Below are 22,079 nucleotides of genomic sequence, written 5' to 3'. Positions count from 1 at the left end.
TCAGAGTACTCTGGGGCAAGCTAGTTATGTTTCCAAGGAACTTATTTTCCGAGGTAGTAAGTTTAGTTCACATGCCCCCAGAGATCTGCACCATATAAGGGAAGAGCTGATGACTTTCATATTGTATATCTCCTTAGCAGGGCTAATTATCTTGGTAAAAGAAATGTTATATTCTTTTTTTAGCACCCCAGCCAGCTGACGAGGTTTTAGGGAAGCTATATCGACCTGATGTGACCAATTTAACCCCTCCTGAATGTTGACCTCTAGGTATGTAAACTCCTTGACCTGATCCAGCACGGCGTTGTTCAACATAATGCCCCCCTTAAAGGCTCTGTGTGGATTAAAGGCCATCAATTTCGTTTTGGACACATTGACCGCCATTCCTCGACTAGCACAGAACTTTTCGAAGATTGTTAGTGCCCTCTGAAGACCACTCAGTGTTTTGGAAAGGATCAATGTGTCATCCGCAAACATCAATATGGGTACTTTTTCGCCTGCTAATATCGGTGCAGCAGTGGAGGTTAACCTCATACAGTTCACTATCCCATTGATGTACAAGGAGAATAGGGTCGTGCCAGTACACATCCTTGCCGGACTCCCTTCTCTATTGGAAAAAATGTGTTAACTTCACCCTGCTTACCCCATCGAATCTTAGCCTTATTATCTTCATGTGGCCTGATGATGAGTGTCAGCAAGTCAAGTGGTAGCCCCAATTCTTGTAATGACTGCCAAAGTTTGGCACGCGGTACGAGGTCAAATGCTGAACTAAGGTCAACAAAGACTGCGTGCAAACTAACCTTCCCCAAGTTAACTGTTTTCCAACACAACAAAATAAACCTAAAAACTTGATCAATTGTGCTGGTAAGAGCACAAAATCCTGCTTGAAAGGGCGATAGAATGCTAAATTTGTTTATCCAATCTTGCACTCTATTAAGCACCAATCTGCCCATCACCTTTTGTAAAGAATCAATAAGGCTGGTCGGCCTATAATTCCCTGGGCATGATTTGTCCCCCTTCTTAAAAACAGGAATAATATCTGCCCATTTCCAGGATTCTGGAACCGGCGCGCCCTGAGCAACAGCATTTGACAATAAGTGAATGTACTTGGTCCATCTCACTTTATCATAGATGAATATATCCCCTGGTATTCCATCTAAACCCGGGGCCTTCTCAGCCATAATTGATTTCAGGGCCACCTCAACATCTGCCTTACTGAAAACCGCCTCATTAATAAATTGCTTGGCAATACTGCCCTCTATTTCATGCTCAATTGCTGCTTATTGGGGTTTGAAATGGTTTACCCACTCCATTTGTGAGACATGATATTGGGGCCAGGCGGCCTGCCCGCCTCTATCCCATTTGTGAATATTCCAGAACTGCTTGGAATTCCTGCTAATACAAGCCTCCCTCAGCTCATCCCACCTCTTACTGTCCCATTCCCCGTGCGCCCTCCGGTATGTGGCCCTTGCAACACACACCACTGCAGGGACCCCTTGTTTTATAGCTACCCCTAGGTCTGCACAAGCCTTTTTACATTTTAGGTTATACCATTCCTGTATTTTGGGAGTTGCTGCCTTTTTTTAATTTACCCCTTTATACTAAAATTCGTGAGCAGTAGTCTAAAAAATGCATTCTGTATGCAAGTGGGTTGCTTTAAATCTATCGGATTAGTTACGCAGGCCTGTACATCACAAATGGCCTGATCTAACTCTTTATTAATGCTAGCAAGTAATAGTGGTAATTCTTTTACCTTAGCCCATTTTAAGCGCCTCAAATCGTTCGATGGAACAACGTCAGCGGTGTAGAAACTATCTAGCATAACGTGAGGGACCTTAAGACGTGAAAGGTCCAAGTCCACACATAAAGGGTTATGGTCACTATCTATCTAGTCTAGCCTATTAGCCTCATGTCCTTCACCATATGCCAAAGTGCTAAGCTAACCAGTACATAGTCTATCCTACTGGTACTGCGGCCATTAACAGCCCTTAATCCCTTTTCCAGGCATATAGAATTAATTTGAATCCGTGTCTGACCATCTTTTTATTGGGACTAACTCCAACTTTGGAAAACCCCACTTTAGATCTTCCTCATCGAACAGGTTACCCTCCTGGCTCAGCAGTGGCTCAAAGGTCTCATTAAAATCCCCTGCGATGATATTATATGTGCCTATCTGGCTATCCATGAGAAGGTAATCAAGAGCCGCTAAAACTCCTGACTTTTTTCCTCCTGGAGCCTCGCACATAAATATTGTATACTTGCTTAATCCCACTATTACCAGTAGACATTCTAACAACCTGGATATCCTGACTATGGGTAGGGAGAACTTGAATATTTAACCCTAAATCTTGCTCTACCCACATTGTTAGGCCCCCTGATGGTCTCCCTTTAGGGCCTCTAACGGCCGGGATGTAAAAGTTTAGATACCGTACGCGATAGAGGGAGGCTTCTGCCCAAGTCTCTTGGAACAGTCACATCTCAAACTCCTCAATAAAAGCACAGCGTTCTGGGGAACCCATCTTGGAACCTAGTCCTGCGATACAATAGTGTATTCAATAAAGGTAATGTACTAACAGCCATATGACTTCATAAGGTGTGAGGGTTTGGTCTGACCTCCTGTTCGAATCCAGCTTTCTGTTCATGTGGCATATAACCCTCTATTACACTTAAATCCAACTCTAGTGATACACGTTTGTTCACTATCAAACTGTCCCTGTAAACCACCTTGGTTATTTGGTATACCTGCTGCCTCTTGGCCATAATCGCCGGATGTCAATCTATATTGTCCAGAGTGGATACTCCCTGGAGCCTAGTTTGATCGAGCATATGTAAACTGGCATTCACAACACTCTTAGACGAGCGTCTAAACTGGATAACTGACTGTCCAGGAGCACTGGTACGAAATTCAAGGGCAAATGGATTTTCCACTAGATCCGCCCTGGCCATCGTGAGCTTAATACAATCCAAGGGGTTAGCAGTTGCTACCAACCTACGAGCTTTTACTATATCTTCCTTTATTACCGAACGGAATCCTCTCACATGCCGTATCCAATAGATGGATTTATTTACAAGAGCGTCCTCACTTTCTAGTCTTCTATTATCATCTAACTTTGGTACATTTACCATATAGATTTTTACGGGATTAGGTATTTCCGTAGGGTAGTGAGCTGGGAGCATATTCCTCTGTTCAGCCGCCAGCTGGGTAGGAGTTGGAGCAATGTTCGCATTATACCATACCGGGGCCCTCATCCGAGCAGCTATATAAGGGATTTTAGTTTGGTTGATGGTAAAATTTGAAATGGGTCGAGGCTTTGATAGCAGCCTGGCTTTCCCTGGCCAGTTGGCCAGTTTTTTCTACATGAGGGACAGTAGCTGGTAAAACCCTGGGTGTTACCTTAGTGGATAAAGTGGTGCCTTGTGGATGACCTGGGCCTCCTCTTTTCCTTGAATCCCCAGATTGCGTTGGAAATGGTTTCAGAGATTTTACCAGCGATGTTAAATCCTCTATCTGATCCCTCATTAAGCCAATTTCTTGTCTTAGCAAAGTAACTTGCTGAAGCAGGTCTAGATGTTCCTGTATCGAAATAACCTGCGTAGCCCTTCCCTGCTCAGGAAGGGTTGATAACACCAGACATAGCCAGTGTCTAACCCAGGGTGGTGTGGAGTGCAAAAAAACGATGGATTTAGGCCCGGATCCTTGTACTGGGGTGAATGTATGACATTGTTCTACATTCTGTCCAACTGTGTTTTTTGCAATTTTCACCCCGAGTGTGCTGGGTATACTCAGACGTGAGTCCCAGGCTCTCCACACCACTGGAGTCAAGCTATCCAGGCTGATGAAGGCTGATAGCCAGAAACTGGTCCTTGGATGCTTGATTCCGGTCTGGGAAAGACATGGCTTGGTAGTTCGGACTGGACTGTTCCCATGAGGCACAGGGTCAGAGCTGATTTGCATATAGCCAGTGTCTAACCCAGGGTGGTGTGGAGTGCAAAAAAACGATGGATTTAGGCCCAGATCCTTGTACTGGGGTGAATGTATGACATTGTTCTACATTCTGTCCATCAACTGTGTTTTTTGCAATTTTCACCCCGAGTGTGCTGGGTATACTCAGACGTGAGTCCCAGGCTCTCCACACCACTGGAGTCAAGCTATCCAGGCTGATAGCCAGAAACTGGTCCTTGGATGCTTGATTCCGGTCTGGGAAAGACATGGCTTGGTAGTTCGGACTGGACTGTTCCCATGAGGCACAGGGTCAGAGCTGATTTGCATATAGCCAGTGTCTAACCCAGGGTGGTGTGGAGTGCAAAAGAACGATGGATTTAGGCCCAGATCCTTGTACTGGGGTGAATGTATGACATTGTTCTACATTCTGTCCATCAACTGTGTTTTTTGCAATTTTCACCTCGGGTGTGCTGGGTATACTCAGACGTGAGTCCCAGGCCCTCCACACCACTGTAGTCAAGCTATCCAAGCTGATGAAGGCTGATAGCCAGAAACCGGTCCTTGGATGCTTGATTCCGGTCTGGGAAAGACATGGCTTGGTAGTTCGGACTGGACTGTTCCCATGAGGCACAGGGTCAGAGCTGATTTGCATATAGCCAGTGTCTAACCCAGGGTGGTGTGGAGTGCAAAAAAACGATGGATTTAGGCCCAGATCCTTGTACTGGGGTGAATGTATGACATTGTTCTACATTCTGTCCATCTACTGTGTTTTTTGCAATTGATAACACCAGAGATGCCTGTATCCCTTCTTCTTTACTGCTTTCATTGTCGGATATGTCCATCAGTGCGAGGAATCTGTTAGTACAATGCACCGTGGTGGTAGTGTGTCCTGTATTATTTATACCCCCTTCGGCTGTTTCACCTCCAGAGGTTATTTTGGCCACGTTATTTTTGAGGGTTTTATGAAACCTAGCCGGAATGGAAGCAGTAGTTTGGGACAACCTGGGGCAAGTAGGAACACTAATAGGTTGCACCGAAGGCGCTAACTCCAGTATGCCCTCACACTCCTCAGTCAAGGTATCTATCCGATCTAATATACAATTACTACCTGAATGCAGCTGTAACTTTCTTGCCCTTTCTACCCCGGTTTAGGCCCTGCGTGGGTGAGTTGGCGCTTTTGTTGCACGATGCTCAGTCAGCTCCTCCCGCCTTCAGTGAGGCACCCTGGGGCTTGGAGTCCCCGTGCAGGCAGAAACAGCAGGCGGCCTGGAAGCAGGGGACTCCTAAAACTAAAATAAAAATAAAAAAAGAACAGCCCAGCAAGCCCAACCCAGAAAGCCCAGCCCTGCTCTTGTCAGTGGAGAAATGAATGTTTAAATTTGGATTATTTTATCGTGGGACGCAAACGGACAAGACGTTTCTGAATTGAACTTATAGAGCATTATGTCCAATGAAACGCTGCCCTATTTCACATCACAGTATTTTTGCTCTTTGTTATAATAGTTGTTCTGACAGAGTTGTTTTGCTAACTGTTGCTCCAGCTTTTGCACATCTTCATAAGAGGGCAGTTATGTGCCGTACATTAAATGGAGACGAAGAGCAGGTCCATTTTGTTTTGTTAGACTAACCATAACATTTCTCTGATCATTCTAGGGACGTGTCTGAAGCAATGGAATATCTGGAAGACAACAATTTTGTCCATAGAGACCTTGCTGCACGAAACGTCCTGGTATCGGATGATAACATAGCCAAGGTGAGCGACTTTGGACTGACAAAAGAGGCATCTGCCACGCTGGACACCGGGAAGCTGCCAGTGAAGTGGACTGCGCCCGAGGCATTACGAGAAAAGGTGAGAAGAATGATAGGTGTATTCTTTTGAAATGAGTTTAACTGCAGTGTCTACACACTTTGGTTACTGTCTGTGTTTTGCATCCATAGAACATGTGACACTTACTGTCTATTTAAATAGTGACTATTGGCTTAGCATGTTTTGTTGGGGAATCCTGGATTTAAATGCCTCTAGCGTTTTTTTTCCGTTTCTCACACTGCAGTGTGTTTTTCTTACGTAACATCAATATTGCATGCACATTATTTCTGTTGAACACGGTTACCTATGCAAGCTTGATACTTTTTACATATTTTCTTTTCTTTGGGCACCTGTAACTTCCACATTACAGGCTCTAACTTAAATAATGCTTTCAGCCATTTTCATTTCTGTATAGCACAGTGAATGTACTTCTGTAGGAACTTGAAAAGAAGAGCATAATGTGAAAGAAGGTGGCACTTTTAATTGACATGTGCCCTCCCTCCATCTCAAACTCTGTCATAGTGTACAAAATATGTTTGGTTCCTGTGACTAACTGGCTTTAATGTTCTTCCTGGCACTTGCCAACCCTCACATTCTGTAGTCCCCAACTATACAAATTGGCTGTAACCAGAGAACGAGGTCAGCTTCATATTAAAGAATCTAACTTATGTTTTGAGACATTTGCATTTCTATACAGCACAGTGTATGTGCTTCTGTAGAAACTTGAAAAGAGTGCAGTGTGACAGAAAGTGGCACTTTTAATTGACGTGCCATCCCTCCATCTTAAACTCAGCCACAGTCTACATGATATGCTTGGTACCTGTGGTTAACTGGCTTTAATGCTCTCCATGGCACTTGCCAAGCCTCCCAGCCCCATCCATCCTGAAGTTCGCAACGATGCTGATTGGCTGCGAGCAGACGAGGTCAAAGACTGCGGACTACCCACACACGATATGGAGAAGCTGCCGGTAAAATGGACATCTCCAGAGGCGATTCGAGAAAAGGTGAGCCAGAGCTCCATGGGTCTACATAGCCCAGATCCTTTTGCTGCATTGCAGGAAGGCACTGAGATCTCCATCAATAGATAGGGAGTTCTTTGTATATTATTGTCACATTTAAATGACTAGCATGCTCCGTAACAGGGAGTGCCAAGTGCAGAAGATAGCGTGCTGATCCACTTATCTAAATTGTTTATTCCTTGATTTCTCTTGTCATTTCCCTTGCACATTTGTCCTTGATAAGATGATAAAAAGTTTCTTGAGTAATGCATGGAACTGAAAACCACCAAATAGCCCAAGGTAGCAAAGGTATTAATTTAGTCTTGGCCTGCTGAATTCCACTTGTGCACTGGTGCACAAACAGATTTTAAATCCCATCACTGTCATAGACCTCGTGTGAATGTTGCTTTCTGTATCCTGAACAACTCCAGAAATAATAAGTGGACAGATACAGTTTAATAATGACTCAGAATTTTAGATGAGCTACAAGTCATGCACAGCATTCATTACATATTTGAATTCCTGATTCTGCGTCTTGGCCACAAGAAATCCGTGATATATTTCCTCTTCCATGACAGAAGAACATTTTCAGTTTAGTGGCTAGAGACTTGTAAATGTAAATTGATACTTGTATAGCGCACTACTCACCCGCAAGGGTCTAAAGACGCTTGTACGAATACCGCTGTGGAACCCATCCTGGCTTTCCCTGTGAGGCGTCCACTCCTGGGCACCCCCAGGGTGGGAGCCTGGCATCCTTAGCGTTGTGGGGGCCGTTGTGGAGATTAAGCAAGCTATTGCCCAGAGTTGCAGATTGGGACTCTATGATTGTAATAGGCACCGAGGCGAGAATTATCAGGTCCGTGGAATTTTGAGCCCAAGACCCGCCGAGGCGGGGAATTGAACCCTGGTCCCGGGCTAGACCTCTGCATCAGGGTCTGCCGCTCTAACCATTGAGCCACACTTCTCCACCTGGGCATGACTGCTGAAAGCCGGTCTATAAAGTGCCTGTGCTATATAAGAAAAGAGTGCTTTAAACCCAATGAGGACAGTAGCCTTAAAATGGTGGTTTTGTAGAAAATGTCTTGACACAAAAGTCTAAGCATTGTAGCCATGTACTTTTGGGATCCAGCTGATATAGTTCACATAGCCAGCGACCAGGGATGAATCCTGTTACAGGTAGTGGGTGAAGTGATCCAAGCTAGCTTTCAATATACATTTATCCTTCACTAATTATTGCAATATAAAGTTCTTTTAGTATTCAACAAGCAAACTTTATTCGCCATATTACTGTGTTCTCATCACTTAATGTTTTTTTAACATTTCAACATGTACCAGCACCTAGATGAAAACCTAAATGCTTATTAAATGTACATGCAAATCAATTATTTTTGTGGTATTCTTCTTCGATGAGCAGACCTAGATAATACATCTAAATAAAAAGTGGCATTAGAAAGATTAGGCAAACAAAAGTAATTCATGTGGTCAAACATTATATTGCTGGACCCTAGCAAGATCTCCCAGTAAACTAGGTGTGCTCGCACTGAATATGGACACTTGCATCTATTATTGTTTGCTTCATTTAATGAAGTCTCCTCATGAGGGCGATTTACCAGATCCTTGTTGTATTATAACCTCTCCATGCAGGTGAAGTTGTGGCACCTTATCACTCCTCAATTTGCCACTCGTCTCAAACTTCTATAATGGTGGGACAACTGTTTCTGGAGATCTTCTCTGAGGTTCAAATGTTGTAATGAACTAGGATCTCCTGAGTTATGGCATGCTCATTATTTATTATGCTATAAGCAAAGAAAGAGGGATCAATTGTTGGTTGAGATATTTATAAATTACTGCATTCCCTTCACTATGTGCAGATCACCCTGGTGTTCTCGCCTGATTTTTCGGGAGAGAGCGGTGTTTGGGAGCTAAAAGTAGAAAGCTATGAAGGAGCTATAAAATGTAAGTGTCCTGTATAGTTTTGCCTTTTTTTCAAATATGTTCTGAAAGGCACTTGTATGTATGGCACTCTTTTGGTGCTACCTCTGCTTAGTGTGACTTGTCCTTGACGTTCATTCTAGGTGTCGTGGGTGGTTGCATGATTCTCTATGGAACCCATGCTGTGTACAATTGGCCATGTAACGCAGGGCCTTGCAATGGGTACCTCAAGCTCTCCACACAGGTATTAGGCACTAGTGTTATTTTGGTATATATAGCATGGTGTGTCTCGTATGTTCAATAGTTTGCCATCAGCATACCCATTTCTCTCGTCTGGTGTTGGGCTACTCATTGAAAGGTTTTCTATATTTTTCTACTGCAGTGGTTCTTAACCTGTGGTCCGAAGGGGTGGGTGTGTGTGTGTGTTTGTGTGTGTATATATATATATATATATATATATATATATATATATATATATATATATATATATATATATATATATATATATATATATATATATATATATATATATATCCAACAGCTGCAGTCTCTCAACACGCCGATTTCCACGACAGAGAAAACCACTCAAGTCCAACGTTTATTCTGGCACAAAGTTTATTTAGGTAAGAGTTTCCAAAATCTGACGCGTTTCGGTCATCCGCCCTTGCTCACAGACAGTCAGTAAATGAAATATCCATCACTTAAATAGTACTTGTTCCACAGTTTTTTTCACATGAGCATTTTTTTCTTTCATTACAACCACGTGTAAATGGAAAGTGAGGACACACTACTCAGTAAAAGCCATATTGAGTACCTCTTCCAAACAATTTAAAGTGCATGGTGCAAGGACAGAATAAAAGTCGATATTGTTTAAATTCTGATGCATAATGAGTATCCTGGGGCAGAGAGAAAGGGAGCAGAGGCGGAGAAAGCTAAAAGAACACAGCGGCTTCCCCCAGTAACCGGACTACCAACATGCAGCATTGTGGGACTGGTAGTCCCCATCATTAGCGCAGGGGCGGAAACGGAACGCAGGTGGGGCCTCTGAAAGCTTTTTGAAGCGGAGCCCTATGAGACCAGAGAAGCACGCAAGCAGGGGAGCATTGAGAAAGGCTAATGCCGAAACTGGTCTGCAATACCCTGATTAAAAGCAGCCTCTACGAAATCCCAAAGTATCCTATGATTTATTTTTGCTGTATGGTGAGGAGAAGCTGATCTGCATATATTTTGCTCGGCCCGTGAGCAAACGAAGGACCCTCTCGGAAAAGTGGACACGGACGAAGGGGCAATTTCTGAATTTAGCCAAGGTGTTGGACTAATGCCGTGACCCGCCTCAGGAGCTCACCTTGTGCCGAAAAGCTGCTGGAACACGGCAGGCTTGGAGATCCAGGTGAGACGCCGAAAGTTACTTGGTGTCTCCTATTTGGTGCGTAATGAGTATCCTGGGGCAGAGAGAAAGGGAGCAGAGGCAGAGAAAGCTAAAAACACAGCGGCTTCCCCCAGTAACCGGACTGCCAACATGCAGCATTGTGGGACTGGTAGTCCCCATCATTAGCGCAGGGGCGGAAACGGAACGCAGGTGGGGCCTCTGAAAGCTATTTGAAGCGGAGCCCTATGAGACCAGAGAAGCACGCAAGCAGGGGAGCATTGAGAAAGGCTAATGCTGAAACCGGTCTGCAATACCCTGATTAAAAGCAGCCTTTACGAAATCCCAAAGTGTCCTTTGATTTCTTTTTGCAGTATGGTGAGGAGAAGCTGATCTGCATATATTTTGCTCGGCCCGTGAGCAAACGAAGGACCCTCTCGGAAAAGTGGACACGGACGAAGGGGCAATTTCTGAATTTAGCCAAGGTGTTAGACTAATGCCGTGTCCCGCCTCAGGAGCTCACCTAGTGCCGAAAAGCTGCTGGAACACGGCAGGCTTGGAGATCCAGGTGAGACGCCGAAAGTTACTTGGTGTCTCCTATTAGGTGCGTAATGAGTATCCTGGGGCAGAGAGAAAGGGAGCAGAGGCGGAGAAAGCTAAAAGAACACAGCGGCTTCCCCCAGTAACCGGACTGTCAACATGCAGCATTGTGGGACTGGTAGTCCCCATCATTAGCGCAGGGGCGGAAACGGAACGCAGGTGGGGCCTCTGAAAGCTATTTGAAGCGGAGCCCTATGAGACCAGAGAAGCACGCAAGCAGGGGAGCATTGAGAAAGGCTAATGCCAAAACCGGTCTGCAATACCCTGATTAAAAGCAGCCTCTACGAAATCCCGAAGTGTCCTTTGATTTTGTTTTGCATTATGGTGAGGAGAAGCTGATCTGCATATATTTTGCTCGGCCCGTGAGTAAACGAAGGACCCTCTCGGAAAAGTGGACACGGACGAAGGGGCAATTTCTGAATTTAGCCAAGGTGTTGGACTAATGCCGTGACCCGCCTCAGGAGCTCACCTTGTGCCGAAAAGCTGCTAGAACACGGCAGGCTTGGAGATCCAGGTGAGACGCCGAAAGTTACTTGGTGTCTCCTATTTGGTGCGTAATGAGTATCCTGGGGCAGAGAGAAAGGGAGCAGAGGCGGAGAAAGCTAAAAGAACACAGCGGCTTCCCCCAGTAACCGGACTTCAACATGCAACATTGTGGGACTGGTAGTCCCCATCATTAGCGCAGAGGCGGAAACGGAACGCAGGTGGGGCCTCTGAAAGCTGTTTGAAGCGGAGCCCTATGAGACCAGGAAGCACGCAAGCAGGGGAGCATTGAGAAAGGCTAATGCCGAAACCGGTCTGCAATACCCTGATTAAAAGCAGCCTCTACGAAATCCCAAAGTGTCCTTTGATTTCTTTTTGCAGTATGGTGAGGAGAAGCTGATTTGCATATATTTTGCTCGGCCCGTGAGCAAACGAAGGACCCTCTAGGAAAAGTGGACACGGACGAAGGGGCAATTTCTGAATTTAGCCAAGGTGTTGGACTAATGCCGTGACCCACCTCAGGAGCTTACCTTGTGCCGAAAAGCTGCTGGAACACGGCAGGCTTGGAGATCCAGGTGAGACGCCGAAAGTTACTTGGTGTCTCCTATTTGGTGCGTACTGAGTATCCTGCGGCAGAGAGAAAGGGAGCAGAGGCGGAGAAAGCTAAAAGAACACAGCGGCTTCCCCCAGTAACCGGACTGCCAACATACAGCATTGTAGGACTGGTAGTCCCCATCATTAGCGCATGGGCGGAAACGGAACGCAGGTGGGGCCTCTGAAAGCTATTTGAAGCGGAGCCCTATGAGACCAGAGAAGCACGCAAGCAGGGGAGCATTGAGAAAGGCTTATGCCGAAACCGGTCTGCAATACCCTGATTAAAAGCAGCCTCTACGAAATCCCAAAGTCTCCTTTGATTTCTTGTTGCAGTATGGTGAGGAGAAGCTGATATATATATATATATTCAGTACAGAACCTATCACACCAACATAAAAGATTCAAAACAAGGGCTTCTAGTACAGTTTTAAAGAAATTCCACAATTATCGCAAATAGAGACACTTTAAGGTTCTTTTAATTTCAGAGCCTTTCCCTCAGTCCAGCCAACACGTGTTTCGTCGCTTGGGCGGAAGCCCACGACTTCATCAGGGCTGGGAAAAGATACAATACAAAACATATATTGGAGTTGCGAGATACAAATTATCTCATGATCATAAAATATGCATTTAGTTATCCCATATACATGAAACAGCAAGTAGGCGATTACATTACTTATGTATATTTTCATGCCATAAATGCCATACATTGGAGGAGGAAGAAGAGGGGTATGGGAGTATAGGTCATCTCCCATAGAGAAACGGCTGGAGAGAACTCCAATTAAAGCTATGAAACCGAAAGGAGATACCCCACAGTTCGTGATAGTGCCACTAGCATATATTGTGCATGTTATAAAGTCAAATTGTTTGTGCTCACCCCAGTTATCGTCAACCTGATTTGTGCGTATATATGTGATTAATGGTGCCGGGTCAACTCAGTCATTATTTCGTGTGCTACAATAGGTGTTCTATTAGGGCCAGTAAGATGCTGAGTAAGATAATACTCAGGCTTACCTGATGTCAGGTTCTTCTAGAATTATCTGCCTAAAATGATCAATTTATAAAAGATCTTGAGTTTATTATCTGCTCCACATGGTGTCTCATCTTAATGCTAACATTACAATAATATCCTCAAGCCATGCCAGCAATCAAGGACATACCTTCTGGCTGGTTATATTTCCGGCCCAGCCTTATGTGGCGTGGGCAATCCTTTCTTGTTGGGTCTTGATTTATCGCGGACGCTAAAATCGCAAGAATAAATATATTTTAGACTAATCCAGTCTATCGAGGCCACATTTATTTAATTTGCGTATTGTCAATATCAGTCATAGAGCTTACCTTCAAATCGGTAACTCTTATGTTATTCCGACTGCCGGTAGTATTGGGTTGTATCCGGATATATGTATACACCAAGTATTAGTGTCCTTCCTCCAGTATTATTGGTGGAGTGAAGTCGCTTCCCGCTGTTAAATCAAAATTATAGACTCGCGTCAGATTGATTCCCATTTGATGACCACTAAGTTACACTAGTAATACAGGCAGAGCCTGACGGACCCGTAGCGTGTGCAATTCTTACCTCTCAATATCGTAGAGTTACGGGGCGGCGAATTCCCTTCCGTGTAGCGCGCGGTCTTCCGTATTGTGGAAGTCAGTGTGTGCGAACCGGAAATTGGTATATATCCGGTTCAAGATTCAGGTCTGGCGGTCACATATGACCATTTGCTCCGCCATATTTGAATGGTGTTACATTGTCTTAAGGAGCAACCTATTCTTTGATCTCCGTGCCTTGGTGCTCTTAATTAAATTTAAAGTTCGGTGCAATGTGAATGGTGCTCAATATTTAAAACAGCGCCATATTACTCAATACTGCGTGCCTCGAAGCAATGTGAATGGTGTTCAACCATCTAAAGGAGCGTCATATACTTCAATATTCCGTGCCTTAGTGCTCTTAGTTAATATAAAATTCCGTGCATCGCAGTGCCTGTATTTAGGATTGAAGGTACTTTAATTGTACCCGTGATAGTAACTCCGTAGTGTTGAGATAGAACCGTGGGGTCTCTGACAAATTCTTATACAGTATATTATCCAGTGACATATATGAAATCACAGTATCCTATCATTGTCATCCTCATTAACAAAGTACATCAGTAATCTATTTATACAGTAATAATAGTTACAAGTTAAAAAGTGCTCAAACATTGACAATCTTAGTAAGTCAATACCTTTTGTTACAACTGATGGTGAGAGGGTACCATTAGATGTGTGATGTTGAAAGCATTTTATACAATTCAGTTGTGCTTGACACATCTATCTAAGAAATGTTTGCAATTGTCAGTATAATACTATAATTCAATCACCCAGGTAATAGTGCAGTTCCTGATCTGAGTTCATGCCGTACTCTACCGCACGCATAGTTAAGATCCATGACGCTTCCCTGCGTCTTAGTGCCAATTCCCTATTACCTCCTCTTGGATCATTTTTCACCTGATCTATTGCGCAAAAGCTAATTGTTTTGTGTTTGCCTTGTTTGGGACATTGGTTCACATGCGTGGCAGTATTGTATCTTGCGTCTTTGTGTTTGATGGCTCTTACGTGTTCAAAAATTCTATCCTTGAGCATTCTTATAGTGCTACCTATGTAAAAGCTGCCACAAATGCATTTAATCATGTAGACTACAAAACAGCTATTGCAATTAAGTAGTTGTTTGATCGTAAATTCCCTTCCCATGTAGTTGTGAAATGTTTTACACTTGTTGATTGCCATGGGACATAGTTTACAAGTACCGCATTTGTGGAAACCAATGCTTTTCTGTGTCAGCCAGTCAGGAACTGTTTTGGGTTTTACTGGGTAGGTTGGACTTATCCAGGATTTTATACTTCTCCCCTTTCTGTATGTAATCAGAGGATTTTTGGTGATATATTTGTTTAGAGCTTTATCATTGTTAAGTAGCCACCAATGTTTCCTCATGCTATTTCTCAGAACCGTTGCTGCATCGTCATAGTTAGTGATTAATCTGATTTTATCATTCGTGTGGTTCCCTCTCTGTTTATCATGAAGGGTCATTTCTCTAGGAGTTCTATCTATTCTCTGTTCAGCCTTGGCGATCATGTCTCTATCATACCCCCTAGATATGAATCTAGTTTTCATGTTTCGTTTACACTCCACAAAATCCTCATCTTTGCTACAATTACGTCTAGCTCGAGTGAATTCACCATATGGAATGGATTGGATTTGATGTCTTGGATGGGAGCTACCAGCATGTAAAAGGGAATTACATGATGTCGGTTTTCTGAAAAGTCTGCTATGTATTTTGTTATCTTCAATAAACAGTGATAAGTCTAGGAATTCTATTTGAGTAGTACTGATAGAGTGAGTCAGTTGGATACCCATCAGATTTGAATTTAAATAATCACAGAATTCTATTAGATTATTCATGTCTCCAGCCCAAATCAACAGACAGTCGTCAATGTAGCGACCCCAGTATATGATATGTTCACTCCACTTCGCGCCCTGTTGGCCCCAGATCCACTCCTCCTCGAACTCCTCCTCGAACCTACCCATATATATATATATATATATATATATATATATATATCCATCCAACAGCCTCTCAACACGCCGATTTCCACGACAGAGAAAACCACGCCAGTCCAACGTTTATTCTGGCACGAAGTTTATTTAGGTAAGAGTTTCCAAAATCTGACGCATTTCGGGCACCCGCCCTTGCTCACAGACAGTCAGTAAATGAAATATCCATCACTTAAATAGTACTTGTTCCACAGTTTTTTTCACATGAGCATTTTTTTCTTTCATTACAACCACGTGTAAATGGAAAGTGAGGACACACTACTCAGTAAAAGCCATATTGAGTACCTCTTCCAAACATTTTAAAGTGCATGGTGCAAGGACAGAATAAAAGTCAATATTGTTTAAATTCTGATGTGTAATACAAATAAATATACATTGAAAATGTTAAAACAATGTATAAAAATAGAGACCATTTCCATATAACGGCATAAAATGCAAATAACCAAATGACCTTGTACTTAGAATATTAATTGTGGTCCATATTCATTGTTGCCTGTGCAAAATAAGCATGTTAACCAGATGTACAAATAACATGCCATATTGTAGTGTGCAAAGCGTTGCTCAAAAAGTGCCATTAGAGAACAGTTTTGTGCAGACAATGCTTCCCAAATAAGTTCAAACATCGCAATGTGTAAACAATTAGATGAAACGAAGATCTATATTAGCGTTTACATAGACCTAATTGTGCAAAATAAGCAAGGTATATGGACCTATGGACCAAGGAATAAATATATAAATAAATATATTCCAATTGATAAAAATGGTTAAAAAAGCTGTTTGGTTTTGAATGTCTGCATAAATGCAATGATGGTCAAATGTAATGCTGATTGCTCCCAAACACATATGTTCGCATAATACACAATAGGAAAATTGATGGAAGAAAACCAAATGTCCACACTGTTTGTGTCTATGTCCTCATAAAACAATCTATAAAAATAGTTATTCACAAAGTAGAAAATAATGGGATATGTAAAGAGAAAAACCAGCCACCATGAAACATAATTGTAACAACAACAAATTTGTTCATAGAGATTCAGAATAAAATTATTCATATTTACAGAAACGGAAGGCAAAAGCACCCATTCAATCTGCCCAACTAAAAAGCGAATATTATCAATTTAAAGAAACACATAAAGATCATCAGTGGTATAAAGTCCATTAGGGAATTTACTGTCCAATTCTAAGATAAAGTGTGACTCCAGCCTCCTCAAGATCTTATCCCTGTCCCCTCCCCTCCGTGGCTTGGGAACTGAGGCAATGACATAATAGGTCAGGCACTGCAGGTTGTTGTTATGCATGGCTTTAAAGTGCCTGGCCACTGGATACGTGCCATCATTATTAACGATAGCACGTAAATGCTGGAGAATCCTGAAATGCACCTGTAGCCGAGTACTACCAACGTATCTCAAACCACAGGTGCATGTCAGAACGTAAACTGCGAATTCCGTCTTACAATTGAACGATCCCACTATGTTAGTCATTGTAGGACTAAAAGGTGTGGAATATTGAGTAGTATTTATTCCGAATTTACAAGCTCTACAAGTCGAGCAACGTTTGAACCCTGGCCGGGATTTCAACCATTCTTCCTTTTTGCCCAGTTCGGGAAAATCATGGTAGATCTGGGTCCTAAGAGAGGGGCCCCTACGGTATGTTATAGTGGGACCATCAGGGAGCCTAGGTGCTAAAACCAGATCTGTTTTCAGGATCGGCCACCGTTGTTTAATAATGGACCTGATTTGTCTGGCCTGTTTACTGTAAGTTGTTATCAACCTTAGGGCCTGTTCGATGTCGAAAGGGGCAGTATTGGGAGGAGAGATGACAGTGGGCGCTAATAATGACTCTCGACTCCTAGCCTTCACTTTTTGTACAGCCAATTTCAGGACAGACTCCCTGTAACCTCTGCGTCTGAACCTATCCAGGGCTTCATTAGTGCAATTGGCGAGGTCCGTATCAGTACTGCATATTCTCTTAAGTCTTAGTAATTCACCAAACGGAATGTTGTCAATCACATGTTTTGGATGGGCACTGCTGGCATGTAAGGTGTTATTGCCAGCAGTGTCCTTCCTGTGTAGTTTGGTTGCCAAATAACCTTCATGTACAAACACTTTAACATCCAAAAACTCGACCTCATGCCTGTTAATAGTTGAGGTGAATTTAAGGTTGATCTCATTCTCATTAATGAACCTGATGAAGTTATAGGCACTATCAGAGTCACCTCTCCACAAAATAAAAACATCATCTATATATCGCACCCATAGTGCAACATGTTTATTAAAAAGAGTACCAAGCGTTCCTCTGAGGACCCACTCCTCCCACCAGCCTACGTGTATACACGCATAGCTGGGGGAGAAGCAGGCCCCCATCGCAACGCCACGTTTCTGAACAAAAACATAATTTCCAAATAAAAAGAAATTGTTGTGCAGACACCAAGAGGTAAGTTCAATTAACATCTTGTTATGATTATAACAATTGATAGGTCTTTTACCCAGGAAATGTTCTAAAGCGTTCAAACCAGCAGTATGTAAAATGCTCGTATAGAGCGATTCGATATCTAGGGTTATTAAAAGCATATCGTCACCCCATTGAATGTCCTGGATTTTTCTAATGAAATCTCCGGTGTCTCTAATATATGTGGGCAAATTTTTAACCAGATCCTGCAGGAAGTAGTCTATATATTCTGTAATAGTGAACACAAATCTGAACCTGTTAGGCTTATAGTGGATTATTGTTGTGAAGCCAAAGAAAGAAACCAAATCCTGAGAAAAAATTGGAAATTGTTACAAATGGACCCTACAATTGGGAAGGAAATGGGAACCATCCGATCATAACATGCAGAAGGGCATCAAATTTAAGGGACAGACTAGTGCATAGTCACCATCAAAATGCCAATAAAGTCACAGGAACTCAATGGTTGAAAACAAGGGGGTTCAGAAAGTGTCCGAATTGTAAGGTATGTCTGATTGCCAAGAATACCAATGAGGTAGAACTTCCAAATAAAAAAATGTGGCAAATCAGAGAACCTATTACTTGTAAAAGTTAATTTGTGGTCTATATGATCGAATGCCCGTGCTCGCTTAAATATATAGGGAGCACGATCTGTGAATTAAAGTAGAGTGCTAGAACACGTACGTGCGACAGTCAACAACGATCGCAGTAACACGGTCGCAAAGAACATGGAGACGGAGCATGGTGGTGACTGGAAACTGTTATCATTTTGGGGACTTAAAACGGTTCCTCTCAGTGAGAGGGGGGGGCCCGCTTAAAGAAACTGACAGAGAGAATCCAGGCAAATCCTGAATTTCAGAACTTTAACTCCTTTTGGGTTAAATCATATGTACACTTATGATTTGTAAATATTGTAAATATTGTTGAAACTGAATCATGTATTGAAGGGATGAATATATTTAAATACCTAGAATCTTAAGATCCTAATGGTGAATTAGTTTACTTAGTCCATACCAAGACCTCCTGCAACATCAGTTCTAGACAGTGAAATAAACAAAATATGCCCACTAGAGGGCTAAATCCCAAAATTGTGTCTTAGTAATAACCCGTGGCGTAATGACACGAGATGAACATCTGACTCGTTACCCATGAGTATAAACAGTGCGCACTGTCTGTAAAACATAGAGGCGATATCTATACATTCAAACATTGTGAGTGTAGAAACCCGTCACCACATAACGCTCAATATAGGAGCAAGGTAAACACAACTAACCCCCCTCAATGGTGCATGAACAATAGATACTTCCTATCACTAAACCACAATTACCACAATGCATCAGTAAGGAAATCCAGGTTTTCAGGAAACACGTGATGTTTTGTGTATTGGTTTTATTGGCTAGTTTGAATGCAACCTTTGAACCGTGAACAAGCTATTTGTAATAGCGAAACACGTCGGTTGTCTCCTTAACCTTTTGCCGAAAACCCAAATAATTCAAATTTGGAGGAAAAAACAACCTGTGAGTGCGTATTCATTGAGAATCTTCAACTGAAGATTGTTATTGGGAAATAATATATATATATATATATATATATATATATATATATATATATATATATATATATATATATATATATATATATATATATATATATATATATATATATATATATATATTTATTTATTTATTTATTTATTTATTTCTGCCTGCCGCGGTAACGTATTTATCTATCCATATGCAAAGGGCCAGACAAATGACTCGTTTCGTGCCAACGGGGTGGTCTTGCTCACATAACAGTGTTGCATGGTTGTGAAGTTTAAATAACACAGTGCAATGATCATGTGATGCAGTGACTACAAAATCAATGGAAAGTGAAGAAATACTATATGTATAAAAAACTACTGTAAAAAAGCTCACTTTGTTACGTACAAAAATCACTCTAAATGCACGTTGTTAGCATGTTATGCCCCTAAAATTGGAAGCACATATGCACAATTGATTTAGTACAATATACATTTGAAACAAAAAAATATATATTGAAATGTATACATACAAAATAATCCACAATTCATTGCATGACAAAACGTGCTATACAATGTCGATCACAGTGAGGGATTAAACAATCCAAGATTAAGTGTCTATTCCAGCTTTTAGACCCACAGTATAGGTAGTTGTAGATTAATTTCCTTTGGTAAATAAACACTATTGTACACTGAAAATATTTAGTGTTGTCAATCTGTTGACTGTTGATGAACTGCCCAAAGTTGATAAAGAAGTGCTCTTGGTATGATTATATCTGCACAAATGCAATTTGGGTTCCATCAACTGATGGAACATGAGGGCTCAACTCCTAGCCGTCTGAGTTGTTTTTCACGGTTTCCCCCTCTTTTGTTGACTGGGACACTATCATGACATAGTATTTGAGCACATTAAGGTTGTTCCTGTGCTCCATTTTAATATGTCGGACCACTGGATACGTGGGGTCTGAATTTACCGTCGCGCGTAAGTGTTGCAGAATACGCACATACGCCTGAAGCTTCGTGCTGCCTACGTAGCAAAGTCCACAGATACACTGCAAAACATACACAACGTGATCTGTGCGGCATGTATAGTGACCCTTCAAATCAACTGGAACATCAGAGAAAGCGGTGGTATAGGATTTCACATTGATTCCAAATTTGCACGCACGGCATGTGCTGCATTTATAGAAACCATTCTTAGGAGATAGCCACCCCGTTTTCTTGTCTAGTTCAGGACTGGTCTTAACTAGGTCACTACGCATAGAGCGTGCTTTCCTGTGCGTAAAGTTAGGTTTAGTAGGTAGTATTTGCGAGAGAGCCATATCAGTGAGGACTATGGGCCACTGAGCATTGATAATGTCTTTGATTCTGTTCGCTTGCCTGCTGTATGTTGAGATAAACCTGCAAGTGACTCTGTTGCGCTGATCGTGGCTTTCTCGGTTCCCTATACTGTCTGTTGACGGGGTGACAGCAATAGCTGTGACGGGACTAGTTTGCAATAATGATTGTCTGTCTTTTGCATTGGCTTTTTTGAGGGCTATATCAAGTATGTTAGCTTTATAGCCTCTTTGCAAAAATCTACTCCTTGCTGCCTCTTGTTCAACAGCCAGGGACTCGCTTGTGCTGCAGGCTCTATGAATTCTTATAAACTCCCCGTAAGGTAAGCTAGAAATGGTGTGCAGTAATGTGTTCCCTGCCGTTGGTTTTCTATACAGTCGTGTCTCTAGGGCTCCATCTTTAACATGTACTGTAATGTCCAGAAAGTTTACTGCAAACTGGTCTATATGCGCTGTGAACTGCAAATTTAGATGGTTGGAGTTGATCGCATCCACAAATTGAGAGGCTTGATGTGCTGTACCCTTCCAAATGACGAAAATATCGTCAATGTATCTCCACATATGTGTTACATGCCTGTCATATAGTGCTTTGTGTTCCACCCTGAGGACATGCTCCTCCCACCAGTCTACGTGCAAGCACGCATAGCTGGGGGAGAAGCATGCCCCCATGGCCACGCCCTGTTTCTGTCTGAAGATCTTCCCATCAAACATAAACATGTTGTTGTGGAGACACCTTTGTATCATACCTATTAACATTGTATTATGCCAATACATAGAGATACACCTATTGTTCAAAAAATGATTCACAGCCTTTAATCCATCATCATGTCGTATACTAGTATAAAGGGAGTTAATGTCAAGTGTCAATAGCATATACTCACTGGACCAATGAACAGTACTCCGATTCCTCAAGAAGTCCTTAATGTCTCTAAGATAGGTGGGCAAAGTAACAACATGTTCTTGCAAATAGTGGTCCACGTATCTGGAGGTAATTTCGAAGACACTATCTCTCGCTGATATAATCGGGCGTCCAGGGACTGGATTAACAAGTTTGTGAACTTTAGGAATTAGATAAAATGTGGGCAGCGTAGGGTATTCTTTGTGAAGAAAGCAGAATTAATCTTTGGTAATAAATCCCTCTCTCTTCCATGAGTTAAGTTCCTCTTTATAATCCTTGCTGATTTTCTTTACTGCTGCCAAGTTCGAAAGTTCATAACACTCCACATCATTGAGATGTCTGAATGCTTCCAGCTTGTATTGAGCTTTTTCCCAAAGAACAATATTACCTCCATTGTCTCCATGAGTTGGAAATACTGTTGAGTTTTAACATCTTTTGGCTTGTGTTTATTTTTTGTAGTATGACGGTGTAATGATTTTAGCTCCTCAGTGATTCGTTTTTTTAAAAATATCGAGGGCATCACATGGCATGATGGGGACAAACGTGGATGGTGCTTTGAAGGGACTGTTGCCCGG

The 22,079-nt window shown here is 42.3% G+C and overlaps 1 protein-coding gene across 2 annotated transcripts in view; it reads left to right on the top strand.

Annotated features, from left to right (window-relative positions):
• The window catches only part of CSK (C-terminal Src kinase), a 624,490-nt gene that overhangs the window by 563,508 nt on the left and 38,903 nt on the right, over positions 1-22,079 (top strand). The window contains exons 13-14 of one of the 2 annotated variants that reach the window (XM_086959339.1): positions 5,594-5,789; positions 6,611-6,751. In XM_086959339.1, the coding sequence (XP_086815465.1) occupies positions 5,594-5,789; positions 6,611-6,751 (337 nt within the window). The remainder of the gene's footprint in view (positions 1-5,593; positions 5,790-6,610; positions 6,752-22,079) is intronic. The other variant, XM_086959340.1, reaches the window with a different exon arrangement.

The sequence above is a fragment of the Lissotriton vulgaris genome, chromosome 2_2 (assembly GCF_964263255.1).
Source record: "Lissotriton vulgaris chromosome 2_2, aLisVul1.2, whole genome shotgun sequence".
Lineage (NCBI taxonomy): Eukaryota > Metazoa > Chordata > Amphibia > Caudata > Salamandridae > Lissotriton > Lissotriton vulgaris.
This window is presented reverse-complemented; position numbering and strand designations above follow the sequence as displayed.